General features: G+C 41.2%; 1 protein-coding gene across 4 annotated transcripts in view; it reads left to right on the plus strand.

Moving 5' to 3' along the window:
* Positions 1 to 16,982, plus strand: part of dcaf1 (DDB1 and CUL4 associated factor 1) — a 67,755-nt gene that overhangs the window by 8,737 nt on the left and 42,036 nt on the right. For all 4 annotated transcript variants that reach the window (XM_033036817.1, XM_033036816.1, XM_033036815.1 and 1 more), the window contains exons 2-8: positions 2,693 to 2,810; positions 4,036 to 4,112; positions 5,587 to 5,660; positions 6,204 to 6,317; positions 9,655 to 9,792; positions 11,896 to 12,396; positions 14,602 to 14,703. In XM_033036817.1, the coding sequence (XP_032892708.1) occupies positions 2,701 to 2,810; positions 4,036 to 4,112; positions 5,587 to 5,660; positions 6,204 to 6,317; positions 9,655 to 9,792; positions 11,896 to 12,396; positions 14,602 to 14,703 (1,116 nt within the window). In that variant the 5' untranslated portion in view covers positions 2,693 to 2,700. The remainder of the gene's footprint in view (positions 1 to 2,692; positions 2,811 to 4,035; positions 4,113 to 5,586; positions 5,661 to 6,203; positions 6,318 to 9,654; positions 9,793 to 11,895; positions 12,397 to 14,601; positions 14,704 to 16,982) is intronic.

Consider the following 16,982-nt stretch of genomic DNA (forward strand, 5'->3'; position numbering starts at 1 on the left):
AAACGTTGCCTATTTCCTTCGCTCCATAGATGCTGCTGCACCCGCTGAGTTTCTCCAGCATTTTTGTGTACCTTCTGTTTTAAAAGATGACTGCTCCACACCTTGTGGAGTGGAAGATATTTCAGTGGAGTAAAACAAAACAGACATTAGTGAAATGTCCCATAGCCTTTCCAAGACAATTAAATAATTTCAAAGAGAGCCTTGGCTGTTTGAACAGATGTATTAACTGGCTGAAATGTCAAGATTTTACCAACAACATCTTGAATCAATAATCATATAATTGATTAATGGTGTTGGTGAAAGGTGGAATGATTTTCAGGACTCAAAGAGTTTTGTGCTCTTTCTGATGGTGCCACAGAATCTGTTATATCCATCTAGAGGGACAAATTCTGCCCCTGTTTATTATCTAACCTCAAAGGTGGTGGTTTAATCATGGCAGTAAGCCCTCACAACTGCAGCCTAGATTAAATATTCAGATTCAGTACTATACAGTGCATTGTGGTGATATGAGGGGTAGAACTAAGGAAATAAAGGCAACAGGTGGAGGGGTGGGAGAGGTTTGTGTTTATTGCTGAGAAGTTAAAAGGATGACTCTACCTTTTCCTTCATGAGCAGTAAGGGTGGGCACATGCATTTTCCACCACTGCAGATTTTCCCAATATGTGGTCACTCTTAAACTGCATTTATATAGTGTTACTCCTCCCCTGGCATCTTCCTGCCCTGAAGAGGTGTAACTAGTGGATTACCCCTTGTCGGATTTTGGCCGACTTCTACCATCAATTTCTACCATTGATATTAATGACTTGGGAAATCATAATGTAAAGTATGCAAGTAGAAATAAGGAACTGTAGGTGCTGGTTTACAAAAAAAACAAGGTGCTGGAGTAACTCAAACGGTCAGACAGCATCTCTGGAGAACATGGATAGGTGCAAGTCCAGATATGGCACAAGGGATGAGAGTGGAAAAGGGGTAGGGGGAAGAAAGGGGAGGAAGACGTTAGAGGTTACCCAAAATTGGAGTATTCAATGTTCATACCATAGGGTTGTAACCTAACCAAGTGGAATATGAGGTGCTGTTCCTTTAGTTTGTGTGTGGTCTCACTCTGGCAATAGGGGAGGCTCAGGCAGTGCTTCCACACCTCCATTTTTTTTTTCCTTAAATAGAATCCCAAATTTCCTGGAATTTGATGGTATTTCCTTAAATTTTCAAAAATGCTTCCTAAAATTGATAAATAGCCTAAGTATCCAAATAACAAACTGATCCCATTCACACAAGAATTCACAGTATAACACGATTTTTAAATCTCACTTTGTCATGCCAAATTGAAGGAATCTAATGTTTAATTCCCATAAATTAATCCAGAAAACATCCACTCTCAAGATAATCAAAATCATTATTTTTTTGCACAATACATCTGACTAAAACTATACTGTGAATATTTAGTATGAAAATATTGATCATGGCTAGACAAACACAATAAGACAAAATATAGATGATTTAGATGTTCTTATGACATGATTGTGCAAAAAAATAATGAATTTAATTATCTTGAGAGTGGATGTTTCTGGAATGTGATCGATTGGAATGTTGCCGTTGCCATAAGTTTTAAGACCATATCGGCAGGCAAGACACGGCCGATTCGTGTGTGGGCCTAAATAACATTTTTCGCATCATAAGATTAAAATGAAGCCACATCAGAAAGCAAGATAATATGTTAAATAAACGACATACCTGTCCTCGATCAATGCCAAAATTGAATAGTTGAGGAAAAACAAGGTGTACAAAGGTGTACAGAGTTGCTTATTGGTTACAATCTGAGGAGTATGATGATTCAACTTTATTGTCATTGTGCAGTGTACAGTACAGAGACAACGAAATGTATCAGCTAGCAACTGATCTTCTTCATAAAGACTTGGTCTTTTGCTAGAAATTGTAATTTATTTACCTGTTACAGACTTACAGCATATAATACAATAATTTTAAAGTTCTTATCTTGAGAATATCAAATTTTTGAACTTTCAAGGCAGTCTGGGTGTTTATTACTATTTCCGTCACAACGGTCAATTTTGTAATTAGCTACAATTAGGTAACTAACTAATTATATGCTTTAATTTCAGGTCATCCAAGTAAGATGTTTCATATTTGTTTCAGAATGCTTCAATCTATAATAACTGAATATTTCATTCAGTTCTCTTAATTTTTAAGAAAGTAATGGGCTTTTGACTGTCCTCGATCATAACTTTTGCGTTAAGCCAATGGAAAAGCAATAGGGAACAAGATGCTAATTTCCGAGTATGAAAATGACCATAACCTTTTTAATACGAAAGTGAACTAGGTATCAAATTAAAGTTCTTTTCATGCTTTATCTGATGGGATAAATTACAGGCTTGATTTTTAAAATCTGAATATTTTGTGACATTCCTACTTCTTTACCACAACTTCCTCCATTTTTTACAACCACCTGAGATGCCTGTATTCATCTAATGCTGGCCACCTGCTTCCGTGATTTACATTACTCTACCATCTGAGGGGCATCCTAAATTTGATTTGGTCCTTAACTCCCAGGCATCTTTGTTTATCTTTTCTCTCTAAATCTCTCCTAATACCTCCTGCTTCAAAAGACTTTTGGTTATCTATTTTAATACCTTCATTGATTTATCATTTAATTATGTTCCTTGTACTTTTTTGCCAGGCTCAGCAATGGCTTCAGTAACTTCGAATGTTGATTCTAAAGCGGAGCTCACTTCATTACTGGAACAGTGGGAGCGAGAGAATAACAATGGGCAGAATATCATTCCCGTGTTGACTAAGTAAGTCAAGAAAATTTTAAATTCTAGACGGCTATAAGTCAACAGAATTGGTTTTAAAACAATATGCACGATAGTTTACCTTGAATTGTTTGGCACTGATATTGGGGGAAATCGATGCATGTTGTGAAGGTAAGGCATTGGCAGTGAATTGGCCATTGAAGACAAGGTGGTGTGATGGAAATTGGTGATTGGATTGAGAGCAATCCAGGGAGGGAGATAAAGGTGAGAATTAAAATGTGAGTTTTATTTGTAACATTTATTTATGGGTTGAGGATATTCCTAGCAAAGCAACCATTAATTGTCTGTCCTTGATCTCCTTGAAAGCACAGGTGGGTTGCACTGTGTAATGTTGGGAAGGAGCGACCCCCTAGTGATAAATGGATTGCAAAATAATTCCAGATGATAATGGAATGTGTAAAGAACTTGGAGGTGACTCCCATGTAATAGCTTTTTTTTTTTTTTATGCCTCTACGACCTCGAAAACATGAATTTCAGGATCTATTGAAGAAGTACACTCTCATTACATCAGTGATGGAGGGAGATATGTTTCGGGTGATGGAATGGGTGCCAATTACCAGGTTGCTTTTTCACTGATCTTGTCATCTGGAGATGATTCCTACAAGTAATGTCCCTGTCCCACTTAGGAAACCTGAACAGAAACCTCCGGAGACTTTGCGCCCCACCCAAGGTTTCCGTGCGGTTCCCGGAGGTTGCAGGTGGTTGCCAGAGGTTGCAGATAGTGGAAGCAGATAGGGAGACTGACAAAAAACCCCGGGAACTGCACGGAAACCTTGGGTGGGGTGCAAAGTCTCCTGAGTTTTCTGTTCAGGTTTCCTAAGTGGGACAGGGGCATAAGAGTAAATGATTCCATTGGACTCCTGACTGTACTCTGCATCTAATTGTACTTGATCCTAATAGTACCAAAACTCAAAATTGTTCAATTGCTCGGTAAAATCTGTTGCAATAAGCCCAAAGGTTCTTTTTGATTCCATACACTGTTAGCTGTTTAAATTGGAATAATATCTGTGGTGCCCTTTAGGTACAAACTCAGACTTGATAACTATTCTAGTGCCTTCTTTATTTAAAATGTAGGTTTATATAAATTTTAATTGTGAAGAACTAACACAGGAAAACCTTTTTGTGTCTTTCAATGGGAATGTCACATCTATTCAGCCTTGAGGTGCACAAGTCTTCAAATGCTATGGTGTCTCCTTCTCCCTTGCAGGATTTCGGATCTCATTGAGAAGGAAACTGAGGAATACCATAAGGCTGATCCTGATCCTTTTGATGACAGGCACCCAGGTAAAGAGGACTGCTTCCATTTAAATAGCTGACCCTTTGGTTAAATCCAAATTGCCTTCTCAAAGCCCTGTGCAGTCCTGGTAAGAGACTGATGTACTGGGAATGCATAATGGTGCAGTTCTGTTGTGTGATAGTTCAGCCAGATCTAAAAAAGCAATATATTATGAGTCAGTAGTTTGTTCCACCCATTGGACAAAGTGTGGCCATCAGCCAAAAACTTTGTTTTAAACTACATAGTGACATGTATGAGCTGCCTCAGTGATCAAGGATGAAATTGCTTTTATGTTGAGACCATTTAAAAACAAGTAAGTTGATGGTGCAGTTTTGTGGATGCGATTTAGAAATAGAAAACTATTTTTCTGTTTGGAGTTATTCTGTCGGGCCTGGTAGGTATCTGTAGTGGTACAATCTACATTAGTGACCTGGTAGAGGGGGCAGAGTGTAAGCTATCTAAGTTTACCAATAACATGAAAATTGGTGGGGGAATGAATATGCTGTGATGAGAGTATTGGACTCTGCCATAGGATATAGGTATGTTGAGTGAAAAATAATCTACAAGTGGATCTTAATGGAAAATGAGGTGGGCAAATGTGAGGTCAACTTCAGTTGGGAAGACTTATCTCAATGTTGGAGAAGTGTGGGAAGATGTCATTCAAGGAGAATAGTAGATGAAGTTGTCGACAAAGTTATAAGGAATGCTGGAGTTATCAGTCAGTATGGCAAGGATGGACCCCCAGAGGCAGTAAGGTCTGTTAGCAGAGCAAAAATTGTGGAGATTGATGTGGAGGAAGGGAGCAAAGGAACTGAAACACAAGATAGAAAACCCTGTTCTGCCATTTCAGTCCTAGAAATGAAGTCTGGTCTTAAAATTAGTCCCAGGGCTTTATGTAGAAAGTGTGGTGGAAGAACTGTGGAGTATTCTTCCACGAATGGTAGCTGATGCTGAATTAATTAGGAATTTTTAATAGAGGTTAAAATCAAAAGCATTAAAGGTTGTGGATCTGGGTCACATGACAGCCACATTGAATAATGGAGCACCTTTAGAGGGTTGACATGCCTACTCCTATGAAAAAGAGATGCATTCCATTTTACCTAGTACTTTGTAGATTGTTTTTAAGTAGTCAAACTCTAGAAATATTGTTGAGTAGGGAGGAACTGCAGTTGCTGGTATGAACCGAAGATAGACACAAAATGCTGGAGTAACTCAGCGGGACAGGCAGCATCTCTAGAGAGAAGGAATGTGTGATGTTTCGGGTCGAGATCCTCTTCAGACTGCCTGTCCCGCTTAGTTACTCCAACATTTTGTGTCTATCTTGTAGAAATATTGTTGCTAAGTTTGCGTTCACCTAAAAATATCTCCTTAAAAATAAAGTGACTGGTATATATTAAAATACTGACAAAAGCCTTGATAGCAGAAATCTAATATGAGGAAATGTGTATTCTTTATAATATAATTAACATTCATTTATTTCAGGTCGAGCGGATCCAGAATGTAGGCTGGGACATCTGTTAAAAATACTCTTTAAAAATGATGACTTTATGAATTCGGTAAGTTAGGCCAACTTTCAAATAACTGAAGTTTGGTTCAAGGGAAATTCATCATAATGGAGGAAAAGCCATTGAAAAGCCATTGAATTCAAGGGGGGTAGTTAGCGTATGTGCGGGGGGGGTAGTTAGTGTGTGTGATGCCGCCCCCTGCCCCGCAACCACACTTTGGTGAAGAAGTCTGCACTTGGTTTAGTTACATACTAAAAATTAATTTGAGGTTATATTTGGAAAGGGGGACGTATTGTATCTCACTCATGGTCTTCCCTCGTTGCATGCTTTGGTATTTGTTACCACCACCTTTGACCCTTCCACCTCCAATCTTTCACCCTCTTTTACTCCTCTCCCCTTTCCCATACATGCCTCCATCTCCATCTATCCTCCTGCCACTGGCAATTTCTGATTTACTGTGGAGAATGTCAAATTCATTGAAAATTCTACACTTACAGTGTACAGTGGTACTAGTTTGTTTAGACAAAGTAAGCATACAGTCCTTGGTTTGTGATCTGTTTTTATCTTTCATATGTCCCTTTTTGTCTTGGAAAGCTGGTGAATACTTATGTGATGACCAGTAGAGACCCTGTAGTCAACACCTCCGCATGCAGACTCCTGTTGGACATCATGCCTGGATTGGAAACGGCTGTCGTCTTTCAAGAGAAGGTAGGAAGAAGGACGCTTGTAAGGTTGAGGATTTTTTTTTTTAATTGGGTTATGTTCTGTTGTAGAGAAAAACTATATTAACTGGTGCTTTCAACTTTAAATATGAATTGAATTAGATGAAGCACCAACATCTGTAGCTCCATAAACTTGCACAGCAATAGCAAACTTCCTTTCTTCTTTTAGGTCTTTTAAGAAATCTGGATGAAAGGTTTGGGTCAAAATGCAAGTTTGTGTCCACATTGAGAAGCTAGACAGGATAGGAAACTATGTCACCCTGGTGACCGCATGTGGGTGGAGGGCAAGAATTACACAGAGAGGGTTTCGCAGAGCTCTTGGCAGAAAGAGGAGTAGTACTTCTTCAAAGTTGATACACTTTTAGAAGATTCCATAATGGAGCAGTAAATTGGAGCTGCAACAAGTTGCAGGTGCTGGAATCTGGAACTAAAAACAGTGCTGGAGGTAATCAGCAGGTCAGGCAGCATCTATGGAGGAAATGGGCAGGCATCATTTTGCGCCAGGACCACTTTCAGTCTGAAGAAGGGTCCCGACTGGAATTGTCAGTGGTCCATTCCCCCCACAGATGCGGTCTGACCCATAGAGTTCCTCCACCACTTTGTTTTATTTGAAATTGAGTTGTTGACAATCCAGGAGCCAAAGTGGCATGGGTAGTAAACAGGACTGAGTTGGAACATGAGGAGAGGGTTAGATGAATTCCTAGTTTTTAGAAGGAAAAACTAGCTGTTAGCTGGAAGCATGTTGAAATAGTCTAGAGGAAGCCAGGGATGAGGTACAAGCAACAATTGAGTTAGTGTGGGCTACTTTGTTCAATTTTTCTTGAAAGTTATGAGAGTTGAGTTCTGTCTGCCAAAACATAGTTCAGCCTCTTTGTTCCTTTAAAAAAAAAAAAACAGATTAAGAACTCCATTCTTAATGAGTAACTTAGTCAACACGAACCAACACTGCAAACAAATAATCTTACTGTGCCATGTCACATATAATAAATTATCAATCAGCCATGTTACGTAAAATGTGTCCCTCTGGTGATGTAAAGGAAACCAGGTGAACTAGCTAGAAACAGGAATGCAAAAATCATCTGTAGTTTGTATGACTTGAGGTTATAGTAATAGTGATGTGGCAGCAAGGTCAGGGATTTCAACGTTAAAAAAAAAGTTTAAATTGCATCAACTTGAGGGTATAATGGCAAAACATTTACTGTTGGGCAATTAAAAGATTTTGTTAATGTCTGACGGTGTAATTAAAACTGCAATTCACTATCTTTTTAATATCAAATAACAGCCCTGCCTAGTAATTTTGTCTCTTATTGTGGTGGAGAGAAGCAATAGAGGCTGCGAACTAATAGTGACAGTTTCAGTGACAAAAGTCCATGCGTTCCTCAAATTTGAAAAAGTTGTAGGATAGGGGTCTCCAAGGATCGTTTCATAGTAAATTTGCATGCAAGATAGACCTGGAATATTGAGAATTGTTGCTCAAAGAGAGCAAGACCAAATAGTACTTTGATTCAAAAGGACACGAAGTACTGGAGTTACTCAACAGGTCGGGCAGCATCTCTGCCGAACACGGATAGCTGACATTTCAAGTCGAGACCCCTCTTCAGACCTTTTGGGTAAACCACTAACTGCAGTTCCTCGTTTTTACGTTAGTACTTTGATTCAGCTAGATTTAACGCCATTCTCTGTTGTCCTCCGTCCACTAAAAGTACATCCACTGAACAAGGAAGCAGAAATGGTTGTATCTGCGTGAAATAATGCTTTTTCATGGTCTGTGGGTCAGATGGTTGACGATGAGCATCAAAGACCAAATGCAGATGTAAATAAATTGGGAAATATTTCCAGGAAAAGAAAATAGACAATGGGGTTGGGAGGGGAATATGGTAAAGAGAAGTACATTTATGGGCAGCTTATGACTGTTGCTCAAGATTTCTGCATCAAATGGGAAATTGAAGATGCTTTGAATGTCTTGGGGATACTGGAAAGGAGCTGTAGGTGGTCAACGCCTAAGGTTTGTGAGCTGAAGAGCAACTGGAGTCACTGCAGAGCATTTGTTCAGTTTATCCTTATCTCATGCATTGAGGTGCAGTGAAAAACCTTTGTGTGCTATTCAGTCAAAAAAAGGACTATACATAAATACAATCAAGCCGTTCACTGCACAGATAATATAAATATGAAGTTGAAGTCCGATTTAAAGATAGTTCAAAGGTCTCCAATGCGGTAGATGGGAGGTCAGGACCGCACTGGCTGATGAGAGGGGTCATTCAATTGCATGATAAAAGCTGGGAAGAAACTGTCCCCGAATCTGGGCGCATGTGTTTTCAAACTTTTGTACCTCTTGTCTGATCGGGGAAGGGAGAAGAGGGAATAACTGAGGTGAGACTGGTCCTTGAATATGCAGGAAGCCTTGCCAAGACAGCATGAAGTGTTGATGGAGTCATTGGAAAGGAGGTTGGTTTGGGCTACATCCAAACTGCAATTTCTTGCGTTAAGATTTGTAGATTTAAGAGGTGGTCACTCCAAGTCATAACATTTGGAAAGGAGAGAGATGGATGAAAAATAATTTTCTGGGGACACTTGTCAAACCAGTACTCGGGATTGGGGCATCCTGAGTACAGACCAGAAGTGGCACGTCGGGACAAAAGCTGCACAGAGGGGAAGACCAACAAATAAAAATGCAATTTCATGCTTAAGGATAAGGACAAAAATGTTGTTTCCTTGTATCAGGGAAAAAATGTCAGTGAGAGAATAGGACATAGTATGAAAAGTGAGGTTGTCGGAAGGCATGGTATTGGTTGGTATCGGTTCCCAGTTACTTGGGTTTTGATGCTGCGAAAGGAGTTGCGATTTGAGTTTGTGAGATTTGAGTTTGTCCAGGGAGTAACTTAAGTGGGGCTTTGCCATTACTCCAGGAGCACACCCCTGCAAGAGGAGAATTGGAAAAATGATGCAGGATTAATGCATGGTACATATCGTGGGCATTGATACCATTTCTGGGGCAGTTTAGAAACAGGACTGGAATCAACATCCTTGTGAGGAAAGTCAGTGATAGGAAGCTTTAAAACTAAATTGGCAGCAAATGGACACTAATATATAATGTAGAAAAAAGGAATAATGTGGAACATTTTTTTTAGCAATAGTATTCGATACAGTGACTTGTGTAGAGGAAGAAAATTACTTAAAGGGTATGAAGGAGGCTTGCGATCTTGCTGAAAGCAATTTTGTACAGAACTGAAAAGGTTGTGATAATTAATATGGCTTTAAGCTAAGGTTTTTTAATGGGGACAACTGTGGAATCACATTTATTGATGATTTTGTGCTCACTCTAGGAGGGGATTGTAGAAAATTTATTCAAGTGGGCAAAAGAGTCCGATCAGCCATTGAGAACCTATGCTACAGGTCTTCTTGCTGGAGCCATGGAAAACCAAGACATCGCAGCTAACTACCGGGAGGAAAATTCACAGATGGTAAGAATTGTGAAACTGCTTGGGATTTGGCAATCTAGTGAGTTTGTTCAAGATTTCCCAAATCATAAAAATATCTCCTGTGAATTTTCCATTTTTATAGGATTTGACACTTTTCCACAAGTAAAATAAAAATTCACAGGAGACATTTCTTGGAACAATACTCACTTTTAATGTGTAGTTGGAAGTCTTATAAAGAGAATGTTCAGCAAAGGATGTATTTGATTGGTAAAAACTACCTGGTCCATCATGGGTACCAACCTCCCCACCATAGAAGGTTTCTACAGGAGACGCTGCCTCAAAGGCAGGCAGCATCATCAAACACCCACACCACATTTGCCAAGCTCTCACTTCACTCCTACCATTGGGAAGAAAGTATAGGAATCTAAAACTGTAAGCACCAGGGTCAACAATAGCTTCATGCCAACAACCACAGCCACCACATGACTACTATGCACACTAACCTCTACTATGAACTGCCTTTGGTTAAACTAAGGATTCAGGGTTAATTTGCACTAGTATTGGGGTTATTAATTTCTTTAATTTTTGTTTCTTATATTATCTAGGCGTATTGCAGAGCTGCCAAGTAGTACGGATTTTCCGTATTTTGTACGGAAATGCGATAAGAATACTGATGTACGATTTTGTGTTGTTAAATTCGGAGTTCAGTTCAGTCTGAAGAAGGGTCTCGACCAGAAGCGTCACCCATTCCTTCTCTCCAGAGTCGCTGCCTGTCCCGCTCCAGGTTTAAACAGAGCGCTGTCAGTTTGACGCGTGGGAATTTAAACGAAGAGCTGTCGGCTGGAGTGCTGTGGGATCTAAATATAGCGCTACCGGCTGGAGCGCTATGGGCTTTAAACATAGTGCTATGGCCACAGCGCTATGGGTCACAGACTGTTCAGGAAAATTCTCGTCTAACAATGAGTTTTTGGAATTCTCTTTGAACCTTTGATTACTTTTCAGGCAGTGGTAGAATTCTGGATAAGCCTAGTGGTGAAAGTTTACCAGTGGGATTGCAGTTACATTGGGATTGGCCTTGATTTTACAGAACGGTGGGTGGGCTCAAGGGGGAAAGAGGGAGGGTGGAGATAGAGAGAGGGAGGGTGGAATGAGGGAGAAGAAGGAAGGGAGAGAGGGAGGGATGGAATAAGAGAGGTGGGGAGAAAAAAAGGAAGTGGGAGGGTGGGAGTGAGGGGGGGAGAGGGAGGCGCTAAAAGCAGGAAACAGCCGTTCAAACAGCAGTATACAAAGAGATGGCAATGAATGCACTGTCAAGTAAGGTGCGTAGTAGACCTGTCAATTGGTAACAAAGTTATGCATTCTTGTACTCTTACATGGGTATGACCGCACATAAAAAATAACATTTTTTTCAGCAAAATGGCACTGCGTAAAAATACTAATTTCCTCATCAAAATACTGATTTTCAGGTACTAGAATATTTAAATGCTCTGACAGAACTTGCAGCTCTGGTATTGTGTTTACAGGCCCATTATGATGCTACAAGTAAGAATTTCATTGTTCCATTTTTGGTACATATGGCAATTAAGCACTTTTGACTTGAAAATAATGTGCATGTATAGTACAGGGACCACATCAGGTTTCATATACTGAGAGGCAAGGATCTTTGTGCATTTTGCATGTTTGTCTCTTTAATGCTTCTGGTAGTCTTTGGATTGTAGATGTGGATCATTTTGGTAGCTTGACCTTCTGTAATACCTTTGTGTTTATAGAATCACGTGCGTCAATAATTAGATAGCAGCAGTGCAGTTTGTATCAGTGTTATTACTTTTGAAAGAGCAACTATTTCCTCCCTAGTTTCTTCTGAATGTCAGCAACCCCTAACTCCATTATGGTGGCTGTGGGTGATGAGGGTGCAGGAAGGTTAATTCATGTGCTCCTTTTGCTGGTTGTACAGTACTAAAAACATCATGGTATCAATAAACTTGACCTTTCCGTAATTGATATTTGGCAGAAAGTGAGGCAATCATATCCTTAATACAAAGAAGGTTTTTATTCCAGAGTGGTACTGCCAAAGTGGACATTTGTATTTGAAATTTGAATTTGCTTTCTTTAATGCCCTAATGTCCCTTTCTGGTTTGTACTAAGGTCCCAGTGATGCTGCAGCGTCTACGAGACTTGCAAATGCAAGAACTGGAAAGCAACCAGAAGATAAAATGGCAGAGCCCACGAAGGCCTCACTTTACAGCTTTGCTTCCAATGGACGAGGAAGCAGTTGACATGGACTATGGTGATACCTTGAAAGCCGAAGATGTGGGGGACTGTGCCAACAATCTTTCCTTCCAGTTAAATTCGTCACACAAAACTAGCAGCAGGATTAATTCTTCCATCAAGACTGCGGAGAATGTGGAAGGAATGAAGGGGAAGGATGAGCGAAGGACTGAGAGAGAGGATGCAAATAAAACAGTCAAACAAAGACTAAGTTTTACAAACTTGGACTCTGAACGGATATGTAATGAACAGTCAAATAGCTGGTCAGAAATGTCCCCTTGGGTAATTGGCACTAATTATAGCCTTTTCCCTTTGACATCTGCCATTGAGCAAAGATTAATTTTGCAGTATTTAACACCACTGGGGGAATATCAGGAGGTGAGTTGCAAAGCTGATTTCTTTTTTTGTAGTTGTATCTTTTTCCTATTCTTATTGATCCTTAAATGGTACTTTTTGATCCAACTGGTCCTTCTAGAGACCACTTACACCAGAGTGTAAGACCACTCAGACTTGCACACTGAATCATGTGTCGAGTTACTTCTAAACCAGATTGGATTGAGACAATTGGGTCTCTTTCTTGGAAAACAACTTGCTCTTATGTCAATTCAGTACGTTGTGCTTGCATTTATCAGTTAATTGCTCCTGGATGATTAAAGCGAGGCATTAAATTATTAGGTCATTATATCCACCTCTGCTGGTTTCATGCAGTTCTCCTGAGTACCAGATGTGCTGGTGAGTTTCTGTTGGCTTTCCTTCACAACAAACCATGAGATGAGTTCCCTCATATGGCCTCCACAGGATTCAGGTTGTGCCAAAGTTTACAATTCTGTGGCAAAACATGGTAAACTTCTGAAAATAAATCTAGTCCTTAACATTTAGGGAGCCAATATTCTGTCAAAATTTTCACGTGTTTGTTATGAACCCTGCACTGATTTGTCATGATAAAGGTCAACAAGAATGATTCTAAGTTAGGCTATTTGGAAAGAATAGAACAACTTAAACTATGATACAGAAAATTAATCAAATAAATTGGTAGATGATGTAGAGAAAGGATATCTCAGACTACTGCTTCAAATTAAACAGCACTGGACATTTTAAATGTTGTTTAAATGTGTTTAAGATCTGGTTATTTCTAGGTTAACATCCAATCAAGTTGGTATGTGTGATTGAAATATCCACACTTAGTCCAGTTGAATGTCCTGTAGGAGCTGGAATACTGGAGGGAAGCAGACTGGGCTAAATCAGCCTTATTTTACTGAGACACTTTGGCTTAAGATGCAGTTTAATAACATTCACGTACAATATATGTAAATTTTACAGTTTTATATTTAGTTTGGTTTATTTGAATATTGTAGTAAATTATTTCAGCTCCAGATTAAGTGTATATCCCTGAAATAATGTTTTACATCTGTACTCTATACACCTATGTAGTGTGGCACTTAACGATTATAAGCCATGTTAAAAACTTTGTTGTAAAACTGCAGCTTCAGCATTGACGTATAGAACACTGAGTAGCCTTTAATTTGAGTTGCTCATTTTTTTTCATAACTATTGACAGATGATATTCTTAGGTACATAACTGACCAATTGGATTGAAAATACAACAGTGAACCAGAAAGCCTGATTCCCATTCCTGACTCTGGTCATGGCCAAGATTGCATTTCATTATGCAATGGCCATCCTAAACTTCTAGTTGCATATCACTTCACCTTCCCTTTCCACTCCCACACTAATCTGTCGGTCCTCTGTCTTCTCCATTGCCATGGTGAGGTGCAACACAGACAAGAAGAACAACACCTCAGATTTCATTTATGTAGCCGATAGCCCAGTTGTAGGAATGTTAAATTTTCCGATTTCACGTAACCCATTCCTCCTGTGTTCCTTTCTCACACCAGTCCACCCAGGGTCTCTCACATCATATATTTTCCATCCTCCACTCACCTGTTTAAGTAACATCGACCTCCTCCTCTTGCTTCCAGTTGCCTGTCACCCAAATGCCTGACATCACTTTTCTTATCTCCTTCCATACCTAGCTCCGTCTGCCTATTTTTGTTCTTTTGCATTTCTACCCATCACCGACCAGCCTCTGCCTCCACACTACCTCTTTTCCTACCTGCGCTCATTATCCCCCACCACCTTCATCTGCTTTCACCAATCACCCGCCAGCCTCTAACCCCTCCCTCTAACTTCTGTATACTGACCATCCACCTACCGCACTTTCAGTCCTTGTGTCGGGACTCGACCATCCTTGAAACTGCCTAACCTGAGTTCTTTCAGTAGTCTATTTCTTGCTCCACATTCCAGTGTGTCGATGTGTGGTTGTTAAATGAAACGATTGTCATATCTCTTTATTTTCACAAAACAATGGTGCATTGCTGTGTTTCTGACGGTAGATGTCACTAGCACGTCATGGTTGTTCTCTCTGATCTAATATTGGAGATAAAAGCTTTACAAGAGCCTTACTTGGCATAGAATTTCTATGCCAGTTATACTTCAAGGCTCATGAGAAATTTAGATGGGATTCTTTAATATTTCCAAACTTATAATAATTCAGTAATTCTGTTTTCCTTTTCCCTCCCCTAGTTGTTGGCTGTGTTTATGCAGCTTGGTGCTCGAGAGCTGCTCATGTACTATGTCGACTTGAAGCAAACAAATGATGTTCAACTCACATTTGAGGCACTTAAGGTATGAAAGGACATCCATCTGTGTTTGTTTTACTCTTGGTGTCGGGCTATGTCAAGCTTGTTACACCTTAAAATGACAAATTGTAAGTGAACTATGCAGTGAAGAAAGCGAATGGTATGTTAGCATTCATAGCAAAATTATTTGCGTATAGGAGCAGGGAGGTTCTACTGCAGTTGTACAGGGCCTTGGTGAGACCACACCTGGAGTAGTGCGTACAGTTTTGGTCTCCTAATCTGAGGAAATACATTCTTGCCATAGAGAAGGTTCACCAGACTGATTCCTGGGATGTCAGGGCTTTCATATGAAGAAAGACTGGATAGACTCGGCTTGTACTCGCTAGAATTTAGAAGATTGAGGGGGGATCTTATAGAAACATACAAAATTCTTAAGGGGTTGGACAGGCTAGATGCAGGAAGATTGTTCCCGATGTTGGGGAAGTCCAGAACAAGGGGTCACAGTTTAAGGATAAGGGGGAAATCTTTTAGGACCGAGATGAGAAAAACATTTTTCACACAGTGAATCTGTGGAATTCTCTGCCACAGAAGGTAGTTGAGGCCAGTTCATTGGCTATATTTAAGAGGGGGTTAGATGTGGCCCTTGTGGCTAAAGGGATCAGGGGGTATGGAGAGAAGGCAGGTGCAGGATACTGAGTTGGATGATCAGCCATGATCATATTGAATGGCGGTGCAGGCTCGAAGGGCCGAATGGCCTACTCCTGCACCTATTTTCTATGTTTCTATGCATTGCAGGGCTGAGCCAAGGTAATCATGTAACACAGGTTTCTTTAGTTTGGGATTTTTTTTTATAAGGAAGCTACTTTGAACTGGATCAGAGCAGGGACATAAGGAGAAAAGGCGCATCAGAAATTTCCAGATTCCCCTCTCCCCCTCCCCAAATACATCGACAAGGAAGTACAGCTCACCTTTTGGGACCACATCTCATGAAGTGGTTGTTGACTTGGCTGCTTCAATCACTGTTCTGTTTGTTGAAGCATTCTCACATTGCTATTACATTGTGACTTCCACATTTTAGTAGTGATAAAGAAACATTCAGAAACAAACAGCTGTGTGATTTGTTACAAAGCATGCTGACAGTGCTAACTTTGGAGCATTTTTGAAGAACTGGATTTACTGCTCTGCATTCTGTGCTTGCGAAAAGGAGACCAAATGTTAGATAAGCAGCATGTCATGGAGGTCTGTTTGCTTCTAAAAATGTTGAACATATTTATGTAGTGTTGCCGATGCACTTGGGCAAATCGAGACTATTATATGCATACGGTTTAGGTTTATTATTTTCGCATGTACCAAAGCATAGTCAGAAGCTTTGTTTTGCATGCTATCCACTTAGATCAGATACAGGTGCACAACCTTTTATCCGGAGTTCCGGAAACCGAAAAACTCCGAAAACCGGCCATTTTTTCCAGGATGTCGTCTGCACACCAAAGCTCGCGTTTGGCGCCAAACTTGACCCGAAACGACCCACGGTCAACCCAGGTCTGTACTACTGTAGCGGCTGCCTCCTCCCCGGAAACCGGGGAGACACTTAAACATCTGTAAATCATTGCTTAAATGTTAGTCAGTTAGTTTGGAGGGCTTTTATGTGAAGGGGAGGGGGTGAAGGGGGAAACTTTAATTCTTAGTCCCCTACCTGGTCGGAGAGGCGGGGAGCGGTCAATGCCTTACCGGGTCGCCGTGCAGTAATCTCCGGAGCGCTGTGGCCGCCAACTCCCAGCTGGGGCTGCGGGCGTCCGGCCGCGGGCGGCGCCAGTTGTAGCTCCGACCCCGGCAACTCTACCCCTGGCTGCGCGGCGCTCCAAATCCAGCGCGGACGCCCGCAGCCCCAACACCGTTGTGGCCGCCGACATGTTGTGTGTCGGCGGCCACAGCCTCCAGAGCTTACCGCACGGCGACCCGGTAAGGCATTGCCCGCTCCCCGCTGGTATCCCAGCGCTGCGACGCCGCCGACTCCCAACATTCGCGGAGCTGGGGCTGCGGGCGTCCGGCCGCGGGCCGCGCTGGATTTGGAGCGCCGCACAGCCAGGGGTAGAGTTACCGGGGTCGGAGCTCCAACCGGCGCCGCCCGCGGCCGGACGGAGCCCCCAGCTCCGCGATGTTGGGAGTCGGCGGCCACAGCGCTCCGGAACTTACTGCACGGCGACCCGGTAAGGCATTGCCCGCTCCCCGCCTCTCCGACCAGGTAGGGGACTAAGAATTAAAGTTTCCCCCTTCACCCCCCGCACCACATAAAATCCCTCCAAACTAACTGACTAACATTTATGC

The sequence above is a fragment of the Amblyraja radiata genome, chromosome 18 (genome assembly GCF_010909765.2).
Source record: "Amblyraja radiata isolate CabotCenter1 chromosome 18, sAmbRad1.1.pri, whole genome shotgun sequence".
Classification (NCBI taxonomy): Eukaryota; Metazoa; Chordata; class Chondrichthyes; order Rajiformes; family Rajidae; genus Amblyraja; species Amblyraja radiata.